The sequence below is a fragment of the Phyllostomus hastatus genome, unplaced genomic scaffold (genome assembly GCF_019186645.2).
Source record: "Phyllostomus hastatus isolate PE091 unplaced genomic scaffold, TTU_PhHast_1.1 phas_contig_41, whole genome shotgun sequence".
NCBI lineage: Eukaryota > Metazoa > Chordata > Mammalia > Chiroptera > Phyllostomidae > Phyllostomus > Phyllostomus hastatus.
In genome coordinates this window covers 7,494,602-7,519,680 of record NW_025333876.1, presented here as the reverse complement: position 1 = coordinate 7,519,680, position 25,079 = coordinate 7,494,602, and the positions used below count along the sequence as shown (strand labels likewise).

The 25,079-nt window shown below is 36.8% G+C and overlaps 1 protein-coding gene across 1 annotated transcript in view; it reads left to right on the top strand.

Annotated features, from left to right (window-relative positions):
- Positions 1 to 25,079, top strand: part of RNF17 (ring finger protein 17) — a 153,780-nt gene that overhangs the window by 14,648 nt on the left and 114,053 nt on the right. Inside the window, exons 3-7 of the mRNA XM_045844774.1 lie at positions 2,506 to 2,600; positions 7,676 to 7,767; positions 9,487 to 9,598; positions 10,570 to 10,650; positions 12,389 to 12,489. Coding sequence (XP_045700730.1) covers positions 2,506 to 2,600; positions 7,676 to 7,767; positions 9,487 to 9,598; positions 10,570 to 10,650; positions 12,389 to 12,489 — 481 coding nt within the window. The remainder of the gene's footprint in view (positions 1 to 2,505; positions 2,601 to 7,675; positions 7,768 to 9,486; positions 9,599 to 10,569; positions 10,651 to 12,388; positions 12,490 to 25,079) is intronic.

The following is a 25,079-nucleotide window of genomic DNA, read 5'->3' as shown; positions in this document are numbered from 1 at the left end:
GTGATATTCTATTTGTAAATTATTGTTGTTCTAATCTTGGTTGTGCGAGGAGGTACGGTGCATCCACCTATTCCTCCATCTTGCCGGAAGTCCCTATTTGTACTTCTTAATCCCCTCACCTCTTCACCCTTTCCCCCACAACCCCCTCCCATCATGACAATCATCAAAATGCTTTCTATATCCATGATTCTAACTCTGTTGTTCTTGTTTGCTTAGTTTGTTTTTTAGATTCCATTGTTGAAATGTATTTTTATTGTTCACAGTTTTGATCTTTTTCTTAAATAAGTCCTTTTAACATTTTATATGATAATGTTTTAGTAATGAACTCCTTTAGTTTTTTTCTTATCTGGGAAGCTCTTTATCTGCACTTCAATCCTGAATGATAGCTTTGCTGCATAGAGCAATCTTGGCTGTAGGTCCCTGCCTTTCATGACTTTGAATATCTCTTGCCAATCCCTTCTAGCCTGCAAAGTTTCTTTTGAGAAATCAGCTGACAGTCTTATGAGAATTTGCCTGTAGGTAACTAACTTTTCACTCTTGCTGTTTTTATGAGTTTCTCTTTATCTTTAACTTTTGGTATTTTAATTATGATGTATATTGGAGTGGGCCTTTTTGCATCTATCTTGTTTGGGACTCTCTGCATCCTGGACTTGAATATCATTTCCTTCACCAAATTAGGGAAGCTTTCTTTCATTATTTTTTCAAATAAGTTTCCAATTTCTTGCTCTTTCACTTTTCCTTCTGGCACCCCTGTGATGTGAATGTTGGACGTCTTGAAGTTGTCCCAGACCCAGCTTATACTTTCCTCATCTTTTTGGATTTTTTTCTTGTTGTTGTTCTGATTGGTTGTTTTTTGTTCCTTATGTTGCAAGTGATTGATTTGACTCTCAGCTTCATCCACTCTACTGTGTTTCCCTGTACATTGTTCTTGATTTAAGTTACTGTATCCTTCATTTCTAATTGGGTCTTTTTATGCTGCTGAGTCCTCACTAAGTTCCTTGAGCATCCTTATAGCAGTGTTTTGAACTCTGCATCTGATCAATTGCTTATCTCCATTTCGTGTAGCTCTTTCTCCAGAGTTTTTATCTATTTTTTTCATTTGGGCCGTGATTCTTTGTCTCCTTGTTTTGGCAGCTGCCCTATGTTTCTATGTATTAGGTAGAGCAGCTTTGACTCTATGTCATGGTAGTGTGGCCTAATATCATAGGTGTCCTATAGGGTCCAGTGGCACAGCCTCCCCTATCACCCAAGCTGGGGTAAACAGGGTGTATACCCTTTGTGTGTGCTCCCTCCTCTTGTAGTTGAGCCTTGGTTGCTGTTGGCAGACCAATGGGAGGAATTTACCCAGGCCAGTCAGCTGCAAGGACTGGCTGTGATCACTTACCACCAACCTCCACCCTCCATGGAGGACCAGCTGTGCAAGAGTAGAGTGGTGGTGTTCCAAAGTGGACTGCATCTGTCCACTGGGTTTGCTGGCCCTGGGGTTTCCTGGGTGGTGCAGGCCAAGGTTAGCCCCCACCTGTGTTTTGCCCGGGGCCACCCTTTCTGAGCTATAAAGCAATCTGAGATGGCTGCTACTTGTGCTGGGCTTGGAGATTCCCAGGTGAAGCCAAGCTGTAAATTGGTGGCTGCTGCTAGTACCAGGCCTGAGACTCACTGAGGCCAGCTGTTGTTTGAGAAGATATAGGAAGTTGTGAAACATGAGCCAAGACCAGCCACTCATAAGAAAAAGCAGCTTGGATGGGCCCATAAGTTGGGTGGGGTGATCTCAAAGGCAGGTCAAACAGTGTTATCCAGGTTGATGGAGTCTCAGATAGGGCACCAATATGCTGGCTCTTGGAGAGGGGAGGTTTAGAAAAGGGACAATGGCCTCTGATCACCTTGATGCCAGATACTTCAGTTCCTCCCTTTATATCTCTAGTGTCTTTCAAGCTGCTATCCAGGTGCTGGAGCTCAGAGGGAGTGAGTCTGAGTGGGTGAGTCCTTGTGTGGATTCTTTCAGAGGGACTGCTCAGGACTCCAGAAGGTTCTTTCTCTGACTCACTTCCCACTGGTTTTCACAGCCAGAGTTGTGGGACTTATCCTTAGGAGGGCAGTGGAACCCTGTGCTGGGGGGCTTGGTGTGGGGCTTGGACTCCTCACTCCCAAGAAATCCCTCCCAAATTTTTATATATCACACATGGATGAGGGACCAGCCCATTCAGCGTCTGTGCCCCTCCTACCAATCTGGATGGATGTGGTTTCTTTAATTTGATAGTTGTCAGACTACCATTAAACTCAATTTCTGATATTTCTGAGTGCTGGTTCTATATTTTAGTTGTAATTTTGATGTGGTTGTGCAAAGAGGCAAGCCATGTCTGTCTACACCACCATATTAAGTCATCCATTTCTAACTAACTTTTGATATCTTTTCATACACAAGAAAATCTCCTCTAACATTCTCCTTTGACTAATGCTGCATACTGTTAACAAACGGGAAAGATTAATTCATAATTTCATCAATAGGTCACCACAACGAACTTCAATGTGGACATGGTTTTTGTGAACTATGTTTATTAGTAACTGAAGAATACAACACAATTATATGCCCTGCTTGTGAGGTAAGCTTTATCATTTTTCATATTGAATACATTATAACCAAATGTTAAAGGTAAAAATGTTAGAGAAATAAAGCATGCTTCTAGTTAGAAACTTTTTAGTTGCATTTTTACTGCTTATCTTTAAGCCAAGAAGCCTAGCAAAAGATAATGTAATCCCATCCATTTTACATTTGTTCCGAGTGATCAAGAAAACTACAAGGTTAAGGTCATATATTACTCGGCATTCGGGTCTTGACTTTTTGGAGAATTCTGTGGAAAATTGGCTCTATTTATTTTTATTTCAGTGAAGTATAGAAATCTGTTTCCTTCTTTTCACTCAGTACCATGCAAGCAAATTTTGAACACCACCTGCCCCTCAACCTTTCTATGTCATCAAATTTATATTTATAGAGATGTCATAGTATAGAAAGAGAAATAAAACAGAGGCCTAAAGTTAATGTTAACTTCAGAAGCATTAAAAATAGTACAGTTGCACCAGGACTTATGTCTGTGTACCCATAATAATGAGATCAAATCAATGTTTAAAATAAAATTTAATAAACATTGTTTGAATTCACTACAAATAGAAATGTAAATTGTTTTATATTGCATGTTTCTGGAAAGTTGTCTTAATCTCTAAATTCTCAATGTTCCACTTGAGAGATCAGATGATGAGGGTTTGTATTTATTATTTTCTGTGGCATTGTGGCAGACAGTTACTATGGAGGCAGAAGACCTGGAATACAATCCTAGTTCTGTCACACTAAACCTGAATTTCCTTATTTGTCTGATGGAAATAGTACCTGCCTCTATCTTGTAGTATTGCAAGAGTTAAATCTGAAGTATATCAAAGTTCTCTGCAAGCTTCAAGGTCATTAAAATAAATGTTCTAGTCAACCCTTGGTTATTTAGGTGCAGATTAACTGGTTTGCACGTTAAACATGCTAAAAATACATATATACCCATATTTTTCGAACTATAAGACACGCTCCCCTCCCCACTCCCCACTTTTTTCTTTTTTTTTATCCTCTCCAAATTTGGGAGGAATAATGGTTGTTAATGCTGCTGTTGAGTTCTGTTTACATTTACATTGGTGAAATATTACTTATGTTATTAAATATTTTACCACATTTTTTGCTTCAAAATTTTCTTATTTTCCTCCTCTAAATCCTAGATGCATCTTATGGTCTGAAAATACGGTACATATTTACAGATTTGAAAGTTTTAATTGTAGCAGAAACATATACATATTAGCAGATGTCTGTTTTGAAATTAAATACCTTACAAATTAAGGCCTTCATTGTGGGAAGTTCTTATTCCCTTTCCTTTCTTGACAGTAGGTTCCTCAGATGTGGCTCCTACATAGTTAAGACAAGGGGGTCCTGGCTCCTGTGGTTGTAGTGGAAGCTCCCTGACCAATTCAGTCTTCTGGTGGGTAAAGAGTAAGAGAAAGTGAAGGAGCAGGCAGTCAGAACTTTTTCTGCCCATATCCATTCTGTTTTAATATTTAAACACAGACAAATTTATTAGAACAGTAACTTTTGCCCTTTTTGGCAAATGATTTCATGTTTGATGGTTTTAAATCATTATACTGTATTATTTTGGATAATATCTGTATAAATGTTCATAGTCATTTACAAATACTAGTTTTGATTTTAAGGTTATAATATATCTATTTTATATCATATTGACTAGTTCTGACTCTGTCACTGGGAGACATGTGATTTGCCCCATCCTTCCCTCCTTTCCCCCTCCCTGGTACTATTAGCAAGGGGCTATATTCAAATTTTCCAGATGCACCAAAGCTGATTGCTATTTAAAGGAGTCCTTTGAGAAATTGATGAAATCAGTATCACATTCAAGTTTTTAAATTTGAGATTTTTGCTGATATTTAGTATTTATTTGGAATAAGAGTGGAAGAATCCAGTCTAAAATAGTGAAAAGTGTGAATTTATAAAATACTTCAGGAATGTTGTTTATTACTTTTAACTTATTACATATATGCTCTAAAAAGTAAGTGCTCTATAAAGTAAGAGTTAAGTAGCTATATTCTTGTTAAGCTTATAATTTATCTTGCATGTTGAAGGTGATGCTGTTTATTTCAAACTTAAGCCTAAAATGATTTCATTCAGGGTTAAGGGTATACATTTGTTCTTATACCTGAGAGTAGGTAAGTAGTATGGATTTATCTACTAGTATTTATCTTTCATAGTTGTATATTTTTAAAATAACATCCCTTCTCTGCTGTTGGGTGATATTAATGGTTATTTAATAATAACCGTTCTAGGCCCTGGCTGGCATAGCTCAGTGGATTGAGCGCGGGCTGCGAACCAAAGTGTCGCAGGTTCAATTCCCAGTCAGGGTACATGCATGGGTTGCAGGCCATGACCCCAAGCAACCGCACATTGATGTTTCTCTCTCTCTATCTCCCTCCCTTCCCTCTCTAAAAATAAATAAATAAATAAAATCTTTAAAATAATAATAATAATAACCATTCTATAATTTTGCACAGCCAGATGGCAGATTTCGTTCCAAATAGGATCATACTTAGGTATCATTCCAGAAATACCAGCATTTTATTGATCTTTCAGACATGAGTCTAAAAATATATTGTGCATGAGCAAAGAATAAGTTATCCAATCAATATATAATATATATTAAAATCCCATATGGGTTGTAAATGTTCATAACATACAAATTGAGAGTGTAAACTGGAAGAAAATACAGACAATTTAATCTTAGATGGGGAAGTCTTGTTAAACATATCACTGAAGTCAGAAATCAAAGAAGAAATGCTAATTAAATCTGACCACAAGTAACAAAACAAATAAGTAAGACACTACCATAAATAAAACTTGAATGAGAAGCTAGAGTAGGAAGAGGAAGAAAGCTTTTATTATACTTAATTATAAGTTAAGAATCTATATAGTTTTCACTGAAATCTTTTAAATCACTTGTATTAATAGTTTTTAAAAAATCTTCGGAAGACATGTCCTGTATCATCAAATCTCTTGATAGTCTTCATGCCAATAGCATTCTTAGAAACATGGTGACTGTTTCGAAAGTCTGCTGGCCTTTCTTTATAAAGTGTGGCAAGCATTAACCCCACAAAGAAACACAATACCAGAAGGTCAAGGATTCTCTTGTTTGCACAGAGAAAGCAGCATAATGATGGAAAGCAAAGTGGCTGTGGAGGGCAGACTAAGCTGCAAAAGGGCTGAAAAACACTTTTTCCCTAATTATCTAACAATACATGGCTACCTTTGGTTCCTCACACTTAAAACCTTGACAGAACATTGTCTTCCCCACCAAAGATGTATATTGAAGTGGGAGACCATTACATTTTGTCATCTGCTTTATTTTAGCAACATTAACTTATTCTCATGAGAACCTCCTGCATTACTTTTAATGGCTACATACTAAGCTGTGTACATAAGTGCTATAATTCTTAACTAATCTCCTCATTATAAACATTTAGGTGGTTTTCACAATTTTTCACTATTCCTCAAACTTACCCCTACCAAAAAAATTCCATTAGTTCTGCTAATTTCTAGCTCCAAAACAAATTCATGTTTCCATTTGTCATTTGTTTAATGTTTGACAATTTGATGAGCAAAAAACAAAAAACAAAAAGCATCTTCTTGCTTTAAATTGTAATTCCCTGACTACTAGTGAAATTGAGCAGACTTTTCAGATGTCTTCAACAGACCCTTTCAGAGGCTTTGCATATTTCCCTTTTGAATTGTCTTTTCCTAACTTGTAGAAATACTTCATGTGATAGGGATGCTAACACTTTGTCCTGTGTATTTAGCTGTTTTCTGCCAATCTTTCGTTTTTAATTTTTTTATTACCTTTAGCCTTTCAGAGACATTTTCCTATTTAGTCTTTTCCCCCCTCCTTCATTGCTCTAGGTTTTCTTTGATTAATCAGACCTTCCCATCTCTCTCTCTCTCTCTCTCTCTCTCTCTCTCTCTCTCTCACACACACACACACACGCACGCACACACGCACACCTTGTTTCTCAGACATCTTGGTTCTCAAACATTTCAGTTCTTGACCAAGGTCACAGAAAAAAAATGTCTCAGTCCCCACTCAAAAACTTCGGTTCTCCATTCTCAATGTGACAGTCCTTTTATGCTGATACTTGTTTGATCAATCATGTGTCTCTCAGATGACAAACAAGATAACAGCTTTCAAACAAATTGCTTTTTGAACAGTTTTCTGGAACAAATTAAGTTCGAGAACCAAGGTTCCACTGTGTTTTTAAGTGCTTATGTCATGTTTTTTTAAAAGGTATATATGCTTGATTTTTTTACGATACTCATATATGGTGTAAGGTGTGTGTAAACTTTATTCCTCAGAATGATTAGCTGACTTTCCGAGAATATTTACTGAGTAATCCTTCCTCTATTTAATTGAAATGTCAATTGTATTCTGTATTAAGTTCCCATGTATATGTGGATTTGTTTCACGGCTCATTCTCCTCTATTGTGCCAGTACCCTAGTGTTTCCATTACAGTAGCTTTATTATCGGGGGGGGAGGGGGGGTAGATCACTCCCAAATGATTGTGTTAAAAATTGTTGTAATTCTTGCATAATATCTTTTCTATATGAACTTGAGAATTCTGTTAATTTATGTTAGATGTATTTTAGGAGATGTATTTTAGGAGATTGTCTCCAGGAACCTTGTCTTATTTTCCCCAATAACTTATTTGATTTTCTTTTCTTAGACCATATATTTTTCTTACTAAATTTATTCCTGAGTATTTTGGAGTTTTAAACATGCGTTAAGGTATCATTGTAAAATTTTTATAGTAAATTTTAAAAGTATTTTTCCCAGTATTTCCTTTAGAATTGTGGTATAATGAAGTGTTTTAGTTAATTTAATGTTCTTGTTTAATTCATAATTGCCAATTACTGATTTCTTTACCAAATAGGATAAAAACAACATATATGCACATTTTTTTATTTAATGAGGATTTAAGTATCTTGACGTCTATCATCAAATGTATCTGTGAATAGCACACTAGTTGTTTGAATTCTGGATAAATAGAATTTATTGAATGGCTTTCTGTTTTTGTTTATTCTGTTCGAAGGTTGCTACAACTGTAAATATGAGACAAGGAGACTACCAATTAGATGGATATGTTAAAGAATATTCTTTCATGGACAAACTGCAGCCTAAAAAGTAAGTTCAGTGTGCACTTATTTTAGTATTTAAAGTTCAATATATTTCTGCAAGTAATTTTAGCATTACTGATAGAGTGTCATTCTCAGATCAGTGTTTTTAACCCATTGTTCATAGAGTACTCTTTAAGTTTATAATTTGTCTTAACTGTTAATGAAATAGTGACTCTGGTTCCTAAGGAAGCAGTACTAGTTTGTCCTTATTTAAAGGGGGAAAGAAAATAAAGGAAAACAAGATTACAATATCAGATCAAGAATAGCTAAGGGTAAGATTCTAGCAGAAGCTGTGTGTGGTAGGGGAGAATAAGACGTGGAGAAAGAATAAGAACTTTTCTGTTGACTGTTGAGACGAGCACGAATACAGTACAGTAGAGGACTTTGGGAAGAGTATATTGAGATGTGATTTATAAAAGGAAAAGTAATAACTTTGGGATTCTTTTATTCATTTTTCCATTCCTCTGCAAGACTTTGCACATTAATAAATGCTTTTTGAATCAGTGATGCAGAGATTTTTTAAAAAAGAATATCCGAACTGGAGAGCTCCTCTGTTATTTTTATTGTATCTATTTATTTTTTCTGTTTATTTTATTTCTTTAGACAGAGGGGAAAGGAGGGAGAAAGAGTGGGAGAGAAACATCAATGGGTGGTTGCCTCTTACACGCCCCCTACTGTGGACCTGGCCTGCAACCCAGGCATGTGCCCTGACTGGGAATCAAACCAGTGACCCTTTGGTTCAGAGACCAGCACCCAGTCCACTGAGCCACACCAGCCAGGGCTGCATTTATTTATTTATACAGGTGTGGGCAAAAGTAGGTTTACTACAATAATTGATAAATAACAATACAGGAATATACAAACTCTGTTTTGTGTACTCACAACTATAAACCTACTTTTGCCCACTCCTGTATGTTTCCCTCTGCAAGTCTATAAGCTCCTTTGAGGTCATGGACAACATTTTACTGCTTTCTACATCCCTGGTGCTGGACACAGAGTAAACATTTAATAAGCGTTTGTTAGATAAAAAACCATGATACAGTATTTTGACATTTGCTATAGTTTTTCTGAAGAATTTTTTTTATCTTAAGCAAGTTTACATTTAGGATTGACTTTGGAATGGATCATAGTGAAAAATAGTAAAGTTTGCTCTTTGTTGCTTTGCTACTTTTCAGGGGTTAAAGAACCTTCTTATTAATTCACTGGGATATGTTTTGTTGATTTTAGAGAAGAAAGGAGAGAGAGAGAAACATCTGTTGATTGCCTCTTGTATGCACCCAGGCCCAAATCAAACCCACAGCCTTTTGGTGTATCACATGATGCTCCAACCAACTGAGTCACCCAGCCAGAGTGATTTTTAACTTTTAAAAATACTTATTATGATAGTAAATTTTGTGGGAATTAAAAGAAATATAGGATACCCTCAAGGAATCTCATTTGGAACTTTTTTGTTTTGATAATGACAGCAAAGCATCTGTAATGCACCCAGTTCCTCATCTCTCATTCATTTTACCCCCTCAGATTCTGACTTCCACAGGATCTCCCATATCCATAATTTAGTCATGGTTTCCTCTCTTTGCTTATCATAGATGATTGAGAACCCAGCGTGTGTGTTCTACAAGTCATCATATGAATTATTTTTTGATAGAGAGTAAAAATCAGAATAAAATGTTAAAGCTGTTATATTAATGCTGGTATTTAAAATAATGTACTTGACATTTTTTAGGATAAAGAATTCTTCTCAGGACTTGAAAAAGACGACTGATAAGCTAACTATTGGTTTAGAACATTCGCCATCCACACACAGGACTCTTTTGACTTCGTCAGTTGTAATGGCGGTATGAAAAATGTTATTTGTGAAGTAAGATGAAACCAGACAGCTTTACTGTGTCTCTGGTAGCTTAATTTTCCTCTCCCCTCAAGCTTCCTATAATTATAGATTCTTTTGGAAGCTTAAAGGTAGGAGAGAAATTTATACTTCTTACTTGAACCTCTTGTTTTATTCTAAACTATGCTTGAACAATTCTCTTTTCTTCCAAAGTAGCCCATTCTACCTTAGACAGTTCTGTTCCTGTTCTTGATATTTACCTGTATGTAGTTTCTTCCCTTTGAACCTAATTATTGAATTCAGATTTTATGAAACTTGTATAAAGTACATGTCTCTAAATTCTAAGTGTGATTTTTCCAGTGATGGCATTTGTTGTTATTAATGGTGGTGATGATGATGATGATGTTGTTGTTGATGTTGGAAGACTGAATTTTACCTGTTACTGCACCTGATAACTTTAAATAGTGTTTTTTTTTTAAACTTAAGATTAGAAAAAGAACAACCTCCAAATGCTGTTAAATGAAATATTAAATCTTTTTGTTACGAAGATCTTTAGTGAGCTGGGGAAAGAAAGAGAGCACTTAATCTTGCTATCTTTTACTGCAATTTTAAATCTTAACATAGCCAAATTATAAGTTTTTCCCTTAAACTGTTCATTTTTACATGTGTACACATACTGCCATGATACATTTTTCAAAATAGTTTTAAGTTTGAAAATGGTCACAGAACATAATCTTATTTTTTCAAAAAGTTATCTAAAAATATCTGGAATGCTATAACCAAAACCGTAAAAGGTTAATTGTTTTTAATCTCTGGGTAAGTAGGATTAACAGTGTTATTTTTCTTGCTTGTTTTCAGATTGCTATAGTGGGTCTAATGTTGCTTTTGTAACTGAATAGTAATGTGGTATTTTTGTGACTAATATAATGTATCTAAATATCTACTTTTGTATTTGTATATGGTCCCTCTTTCCTTTTTTAGGAGACTAAAACTGCAGAAGAAATTGATGAAGCACTAAAGACAGCAGGCAATAATTTTGAGCAATTAAGTATTGCTGTAAAAGTAAGCATTTTGAATGGTCAAATTCTATCATGAATTAGGGCAAGGTTTCTTTAAATGTGCATATTTGGATATTCTATCACTGAAGTTAGAGTTTAGCACTGAGTTATTAAACACAATAATGTAATGATAGAGAAACATACAGAAGAATGGGAAACTCCCATGCCTGCTAGGATTTTTTTTTAATATATTTTATTGATTTTGCTATTACACTTTTCCCATTTTCCCCCCTTCACTCCTCTTCACCCTGCACACCCCCTCCCACCCACATTCCCTGCCTTTAGTTCATGTCCATGTGTCATTCTTACAAGTTCTTTGGCTTCTACATTTCCCATACTATTCTTACCCTCCCCCTGTCTATTTTCTACCTACCATCTATACTACTTATTCTCTGTACCTTTTCCCTCCCTCTCCCACTTCCCTGTTACTATCCCTCCATCTGATCTCCATTTCTGTGGTTCTGTTCCTGTTCTAGTTGTTTGCTTAGTTTGTTTTTGTTTTAGGTGTGGTTGTTATAGAATTGGTTTTTGTAGCATTGTGCTAGTAGCCCACTGATGTAGAAGCTCTAATAAGGAACCATGATTTCTTATGTCATATCATTGCAGATCATCTTTCTAACATTGCTCATTACTTGGCTGTATACCCTTTCCCAAAGAGTCTTACTCTCTTTTCTTCCTTACGCATCTCCCGAAAGAGAAGCTCACTTATTTGGTGACAAAGAAAAAGCAACAGCAAATTTACAACCAAGGCAATCAGAATGTTATAGCTGATATGGGAGTTAAGGCTTCAATGTATGAATTTCAAGTGGGGGGCAAAATTCAACCCATAACAGTCTTGCCCTATGCTCTGCCTTCTCATACTCATTGTTCTCACATACAAAATACCTTCACCCCAATTCCAATTTAGTTTTAATTTGTTCCAGCATCAGCTCTAAGTCCAAAATCTTATCTCATTTAAATATCTTCTGATCAAGTATGGGTTGAGACTCAGGCCAGATTCCTCTTTAACAGTGAAACTGTGCAACTAGATAATAAATTATTTTCTTCTAAAATACACTGGTTAGGCAGGCATAGGATAGACATTCCCATTCCAAAAGGGAGAAATTGGAAGGAAAAAGGGGATCACAGGTCTAAAGGAATTATTCTTTGTTTAAAAATGCAGCATGTGGCCCCTGACTGGTGTGGCTCAGTGTGCTGGACATTGTTCCGCAAACCAGAAGGTCACTGGTTTAATTCCTGGTCAGGGAACATGCCTGGGTTGTGAGCCAGGTCCTGGTTTGGGGCTTGTGAGAGGTGGCCTGTTGATGATTCTGACACACATCAATGTTTCTTTTCCTCTCTTTCTTCCTCCCTTCTTCTTTCTCTAAAAATACACAAAATCTTTTAAAAAATAAAAATATTTTTTAAAATACTTGGATTAAACTTGTTAAATTTAAGGAATGGTGCCAGAGAGAAATTCAGCTCTTTAAAATGACTTGTTTCCTGTAATAACAAAAAGGGATAAGAAAGATCCTTAGAATACTTAGTGGATTTTCTAGGCCTTTCTGCCATTTTATCAGTATACAGTGCCAACAAAGGTGACAAATACCAGGATTTGAAGTTGAACCACACGACTTACTCCATTTTTATCATCTGATGTTCTCCTGCATTGTTTTGAAAAATCTAAAAGTACCTTCTATTTTCAAAATTATGTTGAACAGTACAATTTATACCAAATTAAGTTTTTATTGTGTTCTTCCCAGGTCCTCGAACACATACACAGTCAAACAGAAGAGGAGACAGACAGTCTTTTAGAGGATCTGGGAAAACAATTTGATCGACTTTTTACTTTTCTTGATTCCAGGTAATAACTTAAAAATACAGACTCAATCAAAGTGAAGTTTTAACATCAACTTATTATTTTATTTCTTTATATAGATTGAAGAAATGATTAAATTTTAAATAAGTTTGGAAGGTAGTAGGTGGTCTCCACAGGCTGATGATTACAACTTCAAAATAAAGAACAATTTGTTCATTCTTTAAATTGTTTGATCTATTTGTCTTCTGGTCCCAAAGCTAACTGTTAAGATAACAAGCTTCTTTCTTAAAGTAGCATAATGTGTGTTGTAGAATTCAGCTTACATGGGAAAATGCAAACATTTTCTTATACTTAGTTCCATAATTTTTATGTGTTTATTTGCAACAGAGCAAATAATGCCCTAATACTTTCTAGTATTCATTTATAAACAAATATGCAGTATGTCCACCACTTTTTAAAAAAACTCTGATATATGTGATCATCAATATAATCACATTTTATATTTGAAGAAACAGAATCATAAAAGTTATGGCATGCACAAAAAATATATTAGTAATGGTACTTTTCCTTTTGACTGTCCTTTAAAAAAAATCTCATTAGGGTACCTAAAACATAGGCTCAGTACACTATCAGTGAATCAGTTGATATTCTTTATTTTTCCATGTTGATGCTATCTCACATCTGGTCTTTATAACATTTAAGTGATAGGTCATGCACATGCATTTATTTTACAGATTTTATAATGGTAAAATATATAACAGTTCTTAACCTTTTTAACCATTTTGAGTGTATAGTTTAAGGATGTATGGTAATTTTATGTTTAAATCTCTGAGGAAACATCAAACTTTTCTGCTGTGGCTACACATTTTACAGTTCCACCAGCAGTGTACACGGTTCCAGTTTCTCCATATCCTCTCCAACAGAGTTATTTGCTTTTTTTTTTAAATAATCATGTCTGTGGGTATAAAGTTGAATCTCATTGTGATTTTGATTTAAATTTTCCTAATGACAGTTATGTTGAGTATCTTTTCATTTGCTTATTTATTGGTCATTTTCATACATTTGGGGGAAATGTTTAAAAAATGTTATTATTTTTATTCACATCCCTTCCCTCCACTTTGGCAGCTATCAGCTTATCAGCTTGTTCTCTGTATCTATGAATCTGCTTTGTTTTTTCATTTATTTTGTTTTTGTTTATTTTTTATCCTTGCCTAAGGAATTTTTATTGCTTTACAACCTTTCAAGGGTTAAAGAACCTTCTTATTTAATTCACTGGGACAGATTCCATTGATTTTAGATAATAAGAGGAAGTAAAGGGAAGGAGGGAGAGTGAGAGGGGAGGGAGAGTGGAAGGAGGGGGGAATGAAGAGGGAGATAAGAGAGAGAAACATCTGTTGGTTGCCTTCTTGTATGTGCCCTGATCAGGAACGGAACTTGCCTAGGAATTGAACTCACAACCTTTGTTTTACGGAACAACACTCCAAAAAACTGAGTTACAGTGGTCAGGGCTATTTTGCTTTTTTAGATTCTACACATAAGTGAGATCATATGGTATTTGTCTTTCTCTGACTTACTTCACTTAGCATAATACATCTAGGTCTACCCATGGTGTCACAAATGGCAAGATTTCATTCTTTTTATAGCTGAATAATATTTTATTCACACACACATCTTCATCATTCATCTATCAGTGGACATCTAGGTTGCTTCATAATGCTGCAGTGAATATAGGGGTGCATTTATGTTTTTAAATTAAGTGTTTTGGGGTTGGGATTTTTTGTTTTTTTTTGTTTTTTTTTTTTTTGATAAATACCCAGAAGTGGAATTCCTGAATTATATGGCAGCTCTATTTTTAATATTTGGGGAATCTCCATACTGCTTTTCACATTGGGTGCACTGATTTACAAGCTCATCAACAGTGTACAAGAGTTCCCTTTTCTTCACGTGCTTGCCAGCACTTGTTGTTTGTTGATTTATTGTTGATAGCCATTCTGACAGATGCGAGGTGATATTTCAGTGTGGTTTTATTTTGCATCTTTCTGATGGCCAGTGATGTTGAGCATCTTTTCATATGTCTGTGGGTCATCTCTATGTCCTTCTTGGAGAAGTGTCTGTTCAGGTCCTCTGCCATTTTTTAACTGGAATGTTTTTTGGGGGGAGGTGTAAGTTGTATGAGTTCCCATTTTTGAGTTGGATCATGTATTTTATTGTCAACTGTAGGAGTCCTTTATATCTTATTAATACTAATCTTTTATCAGATATTAATTTTCAGATATTTTCCCTTATACGAGTTGCCTTCTTACTCTCATGATTATGTTATTTGATCTACAGGAGTTACTGATAAAAGTCCAATTTATTTCTTCTTTTGTTGCCTATGCTTTTGATGTCATCACCAAGAATCATTGCCAGATCTAAGATGAAGCTTTTCCCTTATGTCTTCTACTAAGTATTATAGTTGTAGTTTTAGCTCTTACGTTTTGGTCTTTGATTCATTTAGAGTTCATTTTTGCATGTGGTGTAAGGAGAGGGTCCAACTTCATTTTCTTCCATGTAGATAGCCAGTTTCCTCAGCATCATTTGTTGAAAAGATGATCTTTTCTCCACTGAATAGTCTTGGCATGCTTGTCAAAACTCAGGACATATAGGTAAAGGCTTATTTCTGGGCTCTCTATTTTATTCTATGCCAGTAGCACACTGTTTTGAATACTTTAGCTTTGTGGATTTGGCCAAAAAGTCTGTTTAGTTTTTTCCATTAAAAAAGACACATTTTTCATTTTCATTAATAACTTTATTATTTTGCATAGTTTGAGTATGTCAGCTGTCTCCCGTGTGATAGAACATTAATCTCAATTAATGTCTCAATTTGATTGCTATGAACTTCAACTGGTCTGCCTGACTGCGGAGCATTGTCCAGCAAGAAATCTCCAGCACAAAACTTCGCAAACCACTTCTGACACACTCAATCAGTCACAGAACCTTCTCCATACACTGCAGAAATCTTTCTTTGCATTCAGTTGCATTTTTACCTTTCTTGAAATAATAAAGCATAATATGCTGAAAATGTTGCCTATTTTCTTCCATCTTCAATATTAAAATGGCTAAATAAAAATTCATAAATTATGACAAATATTTATTTTTTTATGAACTAATTTATTTCTCACAATTCTGGAGGATGGCAAGTCCAAGATCAAGGCACCAGCAAATCTGGTGCTGGTGAGGCCTATTCCTGGTTCCTAGACAGCCACGCCCTCACTGTGGGCTCAGATGGTGGGAGGGGTGAGGGAGCCCTCTGAGATCCCATTCATGAGGGCTCTTCTCTCCTGATCTAATCATCCCTCCCTCTTAATACCATCACATTGGGAGTTAGGATTTTTTTTTATTATTATTATATTTTATTGATTACGCTATTACAGTTGTCCTGATTCTCCCACCCCACCCCTGTTTGCCACACTCTATCCAGCATCCCCCACTCCCTCAGGCAATCCTCCTACCATTGTTCATATCCATGAGTAATGCTTATCAGCTTTACATTTCCATGGCTGTTCTGTAACTATTTGTACTTAATCCCCTCACCTTTTACCCATTCTCCCCCTTACCCCTCCCATCTGGCAACCCATCTGGTAACTTCTCGCTACTTTTAAGAGTTTCTCTGTATCTTTCACCTTTGGTCTTTTAATTATGATGTGTCTTGGAGTAGACCTCTTTGCATCCATCATAATTAGGACTCTCTCTGCTTCTTGGACTTGTATTTCCTTCACCAAATTAGGGCAGTTTTCTTTCATTATTTTTTCAAACAGATTTCCAATTTCTTGCCCTTTGTCATCTTCTGGCACCCCTATGATGCAAATGTTGGACCTCTTAAAGGTGTGCCAGAGGCTGTTTATACTATCTTCATTTTTTTGGATTATTTTTTTCTTCTTGTTTTTCATGGTGTTTTTTGCTTCCTCACGTTCCAAATAATTGACTTGATACTTGGTTTCATCCACTCTACTGTTTTTTTTTCCCTGTAAATTGTTCTTGGTTTCAATTCCTGAATCCTTCGTTTCTGACTGTGTCTTTTTTAACCAGTGTTCTGAACTCTGCATCTGATAAATTGCTTATCTCCATTTTGTGTAGCTCTTTTTCTGGAGTTTTGATCTGTTCTTTCATTTGGGCCATGTTTCTTCGTCTCCTTGTTTTAGCAGCCTCCCTGTGTTTGTTTCTATATATTAGGTAGAGCTGTTTGACTCCATATGTTGGTAGTGTGGCCTAATGTAGTAGGGTCTAGTGTCACAGCCTCGCCTATCCACCAAGCTGGTTACTCAAGGTGTACCCCTTGTGTGTGCTGAGTATACTCTCCTCTTGTAGTTGAGCCTTGGTTGCTGTTGGCATATCAATGGGAGGGATTTACCCAGGCCAGTCAGCTGCAAGGACTGGCTGTGACCACTGACCACCAACCTCCACGTTCCGTGGAGGATCAGCTGTGCAGGGGCAAGGTGGTGATGCTCCCGTGTCATCTGTAGCTGTCCCCTGGGTGGGCTGGCTCTGGGGTTTCACTGGTAGTGCAGGGCAAGGTCAACCCCCACCTGTATTTTTCCTGGGGTACATTTCTGAGCTGTAAAGCAATCTGTAGTGGCTGCTACTTGTGCTAGACTTGGAGATTCCCAGGTGAAGCCAAGCTGTGAATCTAGGCTGGCTGCTGCTAGGGCTCACTGAAGCCAGCCATTGCTTGTTTAATAGGATTTAGAACCCAAGACCAGCCATTCATATGTAAAAGCAGCTTGGGTGGGCCCTTAAATCATGTAGAGCAGAACCTTGGGGATCTCCAAGATAGGTCAAATAGTGTTAGCCAGGTTGATGGAGTCTCAGAGATGGCACCAGCTCAGTGGTAGTGGTGGGGGGGAGGTTTAGCAAGGGGGCAATGACCTCTGCTTGCCTTGATGCCAGACACTTCTGTTTCTCCCTGTACACCCTAGTGACTTTCAAGCTGCTATCCGATGCTGGAGCTCAGAGGGAATGAATCTTAGTAGGTGAGTGTGTGGGGGGATTCTTTAAGAAGAGCTTCTTGGGGCTCCAGCAGTTTCTTCCAGACTCAATCCTGTTGGGTTTTGCATCCAAAAGTTGTAGACACTTATCTTCCTGGCACTGGAACCCTGTCTGGGGCACCTGGTGTGGGTCTGGGACTCGTTACTCCCAAAAGATCCCTCTTGAGTTTTTATCCTTGTTAGTAAGGGACCAGCCCATTCCTCATCTACACCTCTTCTGCCAGTATGGATGGATGTAGTTTCTTTAATTCCATAGTTGTCAGCCTTCCATGCAACTTGATTTTGTGGTTGTCAGACCTCATTCAGCTCAATTTCTGATGTTCCTGAATTTTAGTTGTTCTGTATTTTAGTTGTAATTTTGATATGGTTTTGCAAAGAGGAGAACTATGTCTGCCTATGCCACCATCTTAACTGGAAGTCAATAAATTTCTTTTTAAATGCGCACTGATAGGAGATCAGTACAATACATCTACCAATATTGTTTAGAATGAAGGTAAAACTAAGTACTACTAGAGCCATCTCACAGAAGAAATTAAATGAACTTTTTGACTAGCCAAATAGAGGTTTTTAATTGTTTATTTTATTACTGTTCCAGTTTTTCCCCTCTGCCCCCCTCCCCCCAACCCACCCCTCACTTCCTCAGTCAGTCCCCACTCTGTTGTCCATGTCCATAAGTCATTCTTACATAGTCTTTGTTTAATCCCTTCTCTTTCCTTCATTCCAACATTTCTCCCTCCTGCCTCCTCTCTTAGAACTCTCAGTCTATTCCATGTTACCAGTCTTTGGTTGTATTTTGCTCATTAGTTTATTTTGTTCATTAGATTACAAGTAGAGGTGAGATCATATGGTGTTTCTTTGTCATTGGTTGGCTTATTTCATTTAGCATAATAGTCTTCTGTTTCCTTCATGCTGTTGTGAAAGGTAGGAATTCCTTCTTTTTTCTGCTGTGTAGTATTCCATTGTGTAACCATGCCACAGTTTTTAAATCCATTCATCTGCTGATGGGTGCTTAGGCTGTTTCCAACTTGGCTATTTTAAATGGCACTGCTATGAACACAGGGGTGCATAAGTTCTTTGGAATTTCAGGATTCTGGTGTGTCAGGATTCTTAGGGTTTATTCCCAACCATGAAATCACTGAATCATAAGGCAGTTTAATTTTTAATTTGTTTAGGAAATTCAGTACTGTTTTCTACAGTGGCTGCACCAGTCTGTATTCTTACCAATAATGCACTAGTGTTCTTTTTTCTCCATCACCTCACCAGCACTTGTTGATTGTTGATTTATTAATGATGGCTATTCTGACAGGTGTGAGGTGATATCTCATGTGGTTTTAATTTGTATCTCTGATGGCTAATGATGTTGAGCATCTTTTCATATGTCTCTGGGGCATCTGTATGTCCTTCTTGGAGAAGTGTCAGATCCTTTGCCCATTTTTTAACTGGATTGTCTTCCTGGTGTTGAGTTGTATGAGTTCTTTATATAAATCCTTGTCCCATGTATCATTAGCAAATATGTTCTTCCATATATTGAGTTCCCATTTCAGTTTGATTATAATTTCTTTAGCTGTGCTGAAGCTTTTTAATTTGATGTAGTCCCATTTGTTTGTTTTTTCCTTAATTTCCCTTGCCCTAGGAGATATATTGGCAAAAATATTGCTATGTGGGATATTTGAAATTTTACTGCCTATGTTTTCTGCTAGTACTTTTATTGTGTCACAATTTATATTTAATTCTTTTATCCATTTTGAATTTTTTCTGATGTATGATATAAGTTGGTAGTCTAGTTTCATTTTTTTTGCATGTACCAGTTCAGTTCTCTCAATATCATTTATTGAAGAGACTGTTTTCACTCCATTGTATGCTTGTGCCCCCTTAGTCAGATACCATAGACCATAAAGACATAGGTTTATTCCTGGCTCTCTATTCTATTCATTGGTCTATATGTCTGTTCTTATGCTAAGACCAGATTGTTTTGGTTGAAGTGGCTTTGTAGTATAGTTTGATAGCTGGTATTGTGATCCCTCCGCCTTTGTTCTTCTTTCTCAGGATTGCTGAGGCTACTTGGTGTCTTTTTTCATTCCATATAATTTTTGAAATATTTGTTTTAGATCTGTGAAATATGCCATTGGTATTTTAATAAGAATTACATTGAATCTATACATTACTTTGGCTAGTATGGAATTTTAATTATGTTAATTCTGCCTATCAATGAGTGCATTATGTGCTTCCATTTATTTGTATCTTCCTCAGTTTCTTCAGTGTTCTATAGTTTTTCAAGTACAAGTCTTTTAACTCCTCATTAAACTTATCCCTAGGTATTTTATTATTTTTGTTCCTATAGTAAATGGTATTTTTTCTTAGTTTCTCTTTCTATTAGTTCATTGTTGGTGTACAAAAATGACATTCAGTTCTGAATATTGACTTTGTATCCCACTATTTTGCCACATTCACTTATTAGTTCAAGTAATTTTTGGTGGAGAGTATAGGGTTTTCTATGTACATTATCATATTATCTGCAAATAATGACAGTTTTACTTCCTCTTTTCCAATTTTAATGCCTTTTATTTCTTTTTCTTGTTTAATCTCTGTGGCTCAAATTTCCAGTACTATGTTGAATAAGGATGGTGAAAGCAGACACCCTTGTCTTATTCCTGATCTTAAGGCAAATACTTTTAATTTTTGCTCATTGTATATGATATTGGCAGTAGGTTTCTCATATATGGCCTTTATTATATTGAGTTATGCTCCCTCTATTCCCATGTTGCTGAGTCTTTTGGATTTTATCAAATGCTTTTTCTGCATCTATTGATACGATCACGTGATTTTTGTCTTTTGTTTTGTTAATGTGATGTATCACAGTTACTGATTTGTGAAATTGTACCAATCTTGTGTGCCTGGAATAAACCCCATCTGCTCATAGTGTATGATCTTTGTAACGTGTTGGCGGATCTGATTTGCTAGTATTTTGATGAGAATTTTAGCATCTGTGTTCATCAGAGAGATAGGCTTGTGATTTTCTTTTTTTGTTGTGTTTTTACTTGGTTTGGGGATTAGGATAATACTGGCCTTGTAAAGAGTTTGGGGATCTTCCCTCTTCTTGAAGTTTTTGGAATAGTTTGAGAAGGATAGGTGTTATTAGTTCTTCTTTGAATGTTTGGTAAAATTCACCTGTGAAGCTTCTGGTCTAGGGTTTTTATGTACCAGGAGTTTTCTATTACTCTTTCAATATCACTAGTTTTGGTTTGTTCAGGCTTGTTGCTTGTTCTTGATTTAATTTTGAAAGATTATATGTTTCTAGAAATTTATCCATTTCACCCAGGGTGCCCAATTACTTGGCATATAGTTGTCCACAGTAGTCTCTTAAAATCCTTTGTATTTATGTGGTATCAGTTGTTACTTCTCTTTTGTTTCTCACATTTTTATTGGGGTCTTCTCTCTTATTTCTTGCTGAGTCTGGTTAATATTTGTCAATTTTGTTTATCTTTCAAAGAACCAGCTTCTGTATTCATTGATCCTTTGAATTGTTTTGTTTGTTTGTTTGTTTGTTTTAGTCTCTCTGTCATTTAATTCTGCTCTTATTTTTATTATTTCCTTCCTTCTTGTCACTCAGGGCTTTGTTGTTTCTCTAGTTCTTTTAGATGAAGAGTTCAGTTGTTAATTTGAACTTCCCTCTCAGGACTGCTTCTACTGTGTCCCATAGGTTTTGGGTTGTTGTATGTTCATTTTCATTTGCTTCCATATACTTTTTGATTTTTTCTTGACTCATTGTTAACCTATTCATTACTTAATAACATGTTATTCAGTCTCCCATGTAATTGGATGTTTCTCCTTAAGTTTGGTTTCTAGTTATAAGCCATTGTGATCCAAGAAGATGCTTTGATATAATTTCAATTTTCTTGAATTTGTTGAGGCTTGTTTTGTGTCTACAATGAGGTCTATCTTTGAAAATGATCTGTATGAGTTTAAAAAGAATGTATATTTTGCTTCTTTGGGGTAAAATGCTCTGTTAATATCAATTATATTTATTTGATCTAGAGTGTCATTCAATGCCATAATATCCTCGTTGATTCTTTGTTTGGCAGATCTATCCATTGTTGACAGTGGAGTGTTAAAATCACCTACAGTGACTGTATAGCTTCAGTCTCCTTCTTGACGTCCTCTGAGATTTTCCTTGTATATTTAGGTGCTACTGTGTTGGGTACATACATGTTTATAAGGGTTATACCACCTTGTTGGATTGCTCCCATAAGTATTATATATAGACCTTCTTTGTCTCTTGTTGTGGCCTTGAAGTCTTTTTTGTCTGATATAAATATTGCTACCCCAGCTTTTTATTTTCATGTTCCTTTGCTTGGAATATTTTTTTCCATCCTTTCACTTTGAGCTTGTGTGGGAACTTTTGTTTTGAGGTGAGTCTCTTGAAGACAGCATATATGTGGGTCATGTTTTCTAATCCATTCAGTTATCCTATGTCTTTTGAATGGAGCATTTAATCCATTTACATTTAAGGTTATTATTGACAGGTACTTATGTATTGCCATTTTTCCCCTTTATACCTTTGTTTCTCTCTATTTCTTCTTAAAGCAGTCCCTTAGCATCTCTTGCAGTGTTGGTTTGGTGGAGTACTGTTTTAGCCTTTTTGTCTGCGAAGCTCTTTATTTCACCTTCTACTTTAAATGAGAGCTTTATTGGATAGAGTAGTCTTGGTTGCAGGTCTTTACTTTTCATTATTTGGAATATTTTGTGCCAGTCCCTTCTGGCTTAAAGTATATATGTTGAGAAAGCATCTATTAACCTTACCAGAGCTCCCTTGTGTGTTAATAGCTGTTTCTCTTTTGCTGCCTTTAAGAATCTCTCTCTCTGTTTAAATTTTGCCATTTTAATTATGATGTATCTTGGAGTAGGTCTCTTTGGATTCATCTTGATTGAGACCCTGTGTGCTTCCTGAACTTGCATGGCTTTTTTCCTCACCAAGTGAGGAAAGGAAGAATGCAAAACAGAGTGAGGAAAGGGTAGAGTATATAGAATTGAAGAAAAATAATAGTAGCAATATAAATGACAAATGAACAAAGATTAATAAAGGTGAAAAAAAGAATAAGAATATAAGAAAGAGAAAAAGGAATATGAGTGTCTACAGGAAGAAAAATTAATTTTTAGAGGGTAGAGGGAGGAGAAATAATAAAAGTAAGGAATAGATACAAGGCTAAGAGTAGGAAGAAAATAAAATTTTAAACGAAAACAAGAAAGGGCAGGTGGTAGGTAAAATGGAGTAAGATGGGAAAGAGTAAAGTATGAGATCTGAAAATAAAGGAATAGTGAACAACTAGGGCTGGACTTGAAGGTAACAGCTGCAAAATCAACACTAAACAAGCAAAGATTAGTAACAGTGGAAAGAGATAAGAATATTATAAAATAGGTAAAGGCAATGTGAGATGACTAAAGGAAAGAAAAATAATTGTGAAAGGATAGAGGGAGGAGAAATAGTAATAGTAAGGAATGTAAATAAGGTATAGAAAGAAAATAAAATTTAAAATGAGGTTAAGAAAGGGAAGGAATTAGGCAAAATGGAATAAGATAAGGGAAGAGTAAAATACAAGATTTGAAATAAAGGGAAGTAATAGGAATAAAATTGAAGAAAAAGAAAAAATGTTAAAATGCTATGTGAGAGGAAATATAATACAAATATCGATAAAGAACAAGGTGGAGTTCATCTCAAAGTGTGGTGTTTGCCTGCTGTCTTCTCCCTCTGGATCTAACTCTGGTGATGTCAGATGGTGTCCCTGTCTAGCTCTAGGCAGCTTGTTTGAGGTTATAAGTGGTCCAGTCTGTGGCTGTCTCCTTCAGGCTTGGCTGTGTCTGGGCTGGCCTTCACCACTCTGCTCTGCTGACCTTTTATTAGCACAAGACTCAGGGGTGGGTCATGTAATGTCCAGCAGCACCACAGTTACCACCTCCACCAGCCTCTAGAGGGAGCTTCAGGTGTGATGGAGAGAGTAAGATCCCTGGATCTCCCCTAGGAGGTGCTCTTTATTCTTCAGAGAAGATTGTGGGTGTGTTCTCCTGCCGTGGTGCCACACATCTTGGTTTGTTCCAGATTATTTCCAATAATATATAGTTTCTGATGTCTTACCTGTCCATTTCATTTGAGGGACCAATCTATGTAAGAGGCTAGCTCTTTTTGCTTGTCACTGATGGCAGCTCTGTGTAACAGCTGAGGCTGAGTGGGGCTCTGAATAACCTTTGCTGCACCTATTTCTGATCTCTCAGCCTTGCTGCCCTTGGTGGAATAGGGCTGGAGAAATCAGTGTGGCTTGTTATCCTGAGAAAATTTCAGAAAGGTCCATTTTGGAATTTCTCTCTCTTTCTCCTGCAGGTATGCACCCAGCAGGGTGTTCTTGAGCCTGGCCTGTCTGTTCTGCAGAACTTCCTTGTTGGATGTGGTGCCTGTAATCCTGCACAAGAAGGGGGCTGAGTCCACCCTTCCCTTCCCTGTGGTTTTTACTCTGGGGCATGAGGGGAGTTTGCTTGGCTGCAAAGGATTTCAGACACTCAACTCTTGTATGTCTAACTCTCAGCCATCTGTCCTCGCCAGAGACACAGTCCCAAATTCTCAGTTCTGAGGAGCTCCCAGCTTGGTAGCCACACTGCCCAGAATTCACTCTCTTCTCTGTGCAACTTTTGTGACTCCCAGCCCAGCTAGGTTCAGTGGGAACAAACTGCTTCCAATGTGGTCTCTTTGCTGGCAGAGCAGCTACATGTGAAGTCCCTTCCCAGCCACACTTCAGCTCTCCTTTCATAAAGTCTTTATGTGGCACCCATATTGCAGTACTGAGTCACTGTCCAGTTTTCTGCATACACTGTCTTCCCAAAAAGCAAAAAAGTCTCTCATTGTCACAGTTGGCAGCAGCCTGCCAGTGCCTCAGACATAACCAGATGCAGCCTCTGTTTGTTTTAGGAGATAGAGTCCCTCTCTGGCACTCTCTTCATTGGTGCTGCAATTGTGAACATGCTGTTCACTGTATGTGTGTAGCCTGGCTCTCCCAGACTCCATATGTCTTCCCAAGTCACTCCCAATTAGGGTTGGGGAGCCCTGCTGTGGGACTAGGGCCCCTTGTCCTAGTAGGGGAAGGAGATAATATGCTGTGATTTCTCACTGGTATCTCCACTGCTGCAGGTATCACATACAGGGTAATTTTCCCTTTAACTTATAAAATCTTACTGGATGATGCAAAGCAGCTTCTTTACTCCTTGTTTTCAAAACTTCATATCAGCTAAGATTTCATTGATTGTTCAGGTGTACAAGTAGAGAACAGCCAAAAATCCATGTTGGGGGCAAGAGCAAATGGATGCAGCTTCCATCTACTCGGCCACTATCTTAGTCCCTGTGGGTCTCCCTCAATAGAAAGTTTTGAAATCAGGACACATGAGCCCTCCAACTTTTTTCCTTTTCAAGAGTGTTTGGCATTTTGGGGTTCCTTGAGACTCCATATGACTTTTAGTATTAGTTTTTCTATTCTAGATGAAATGCCACTGGTATTTTGATCAGGATTTCATGGAATTATAGATTGCTTTGGGTGATGTTAGTAATACTAAGTCTTTAATCCATGAATA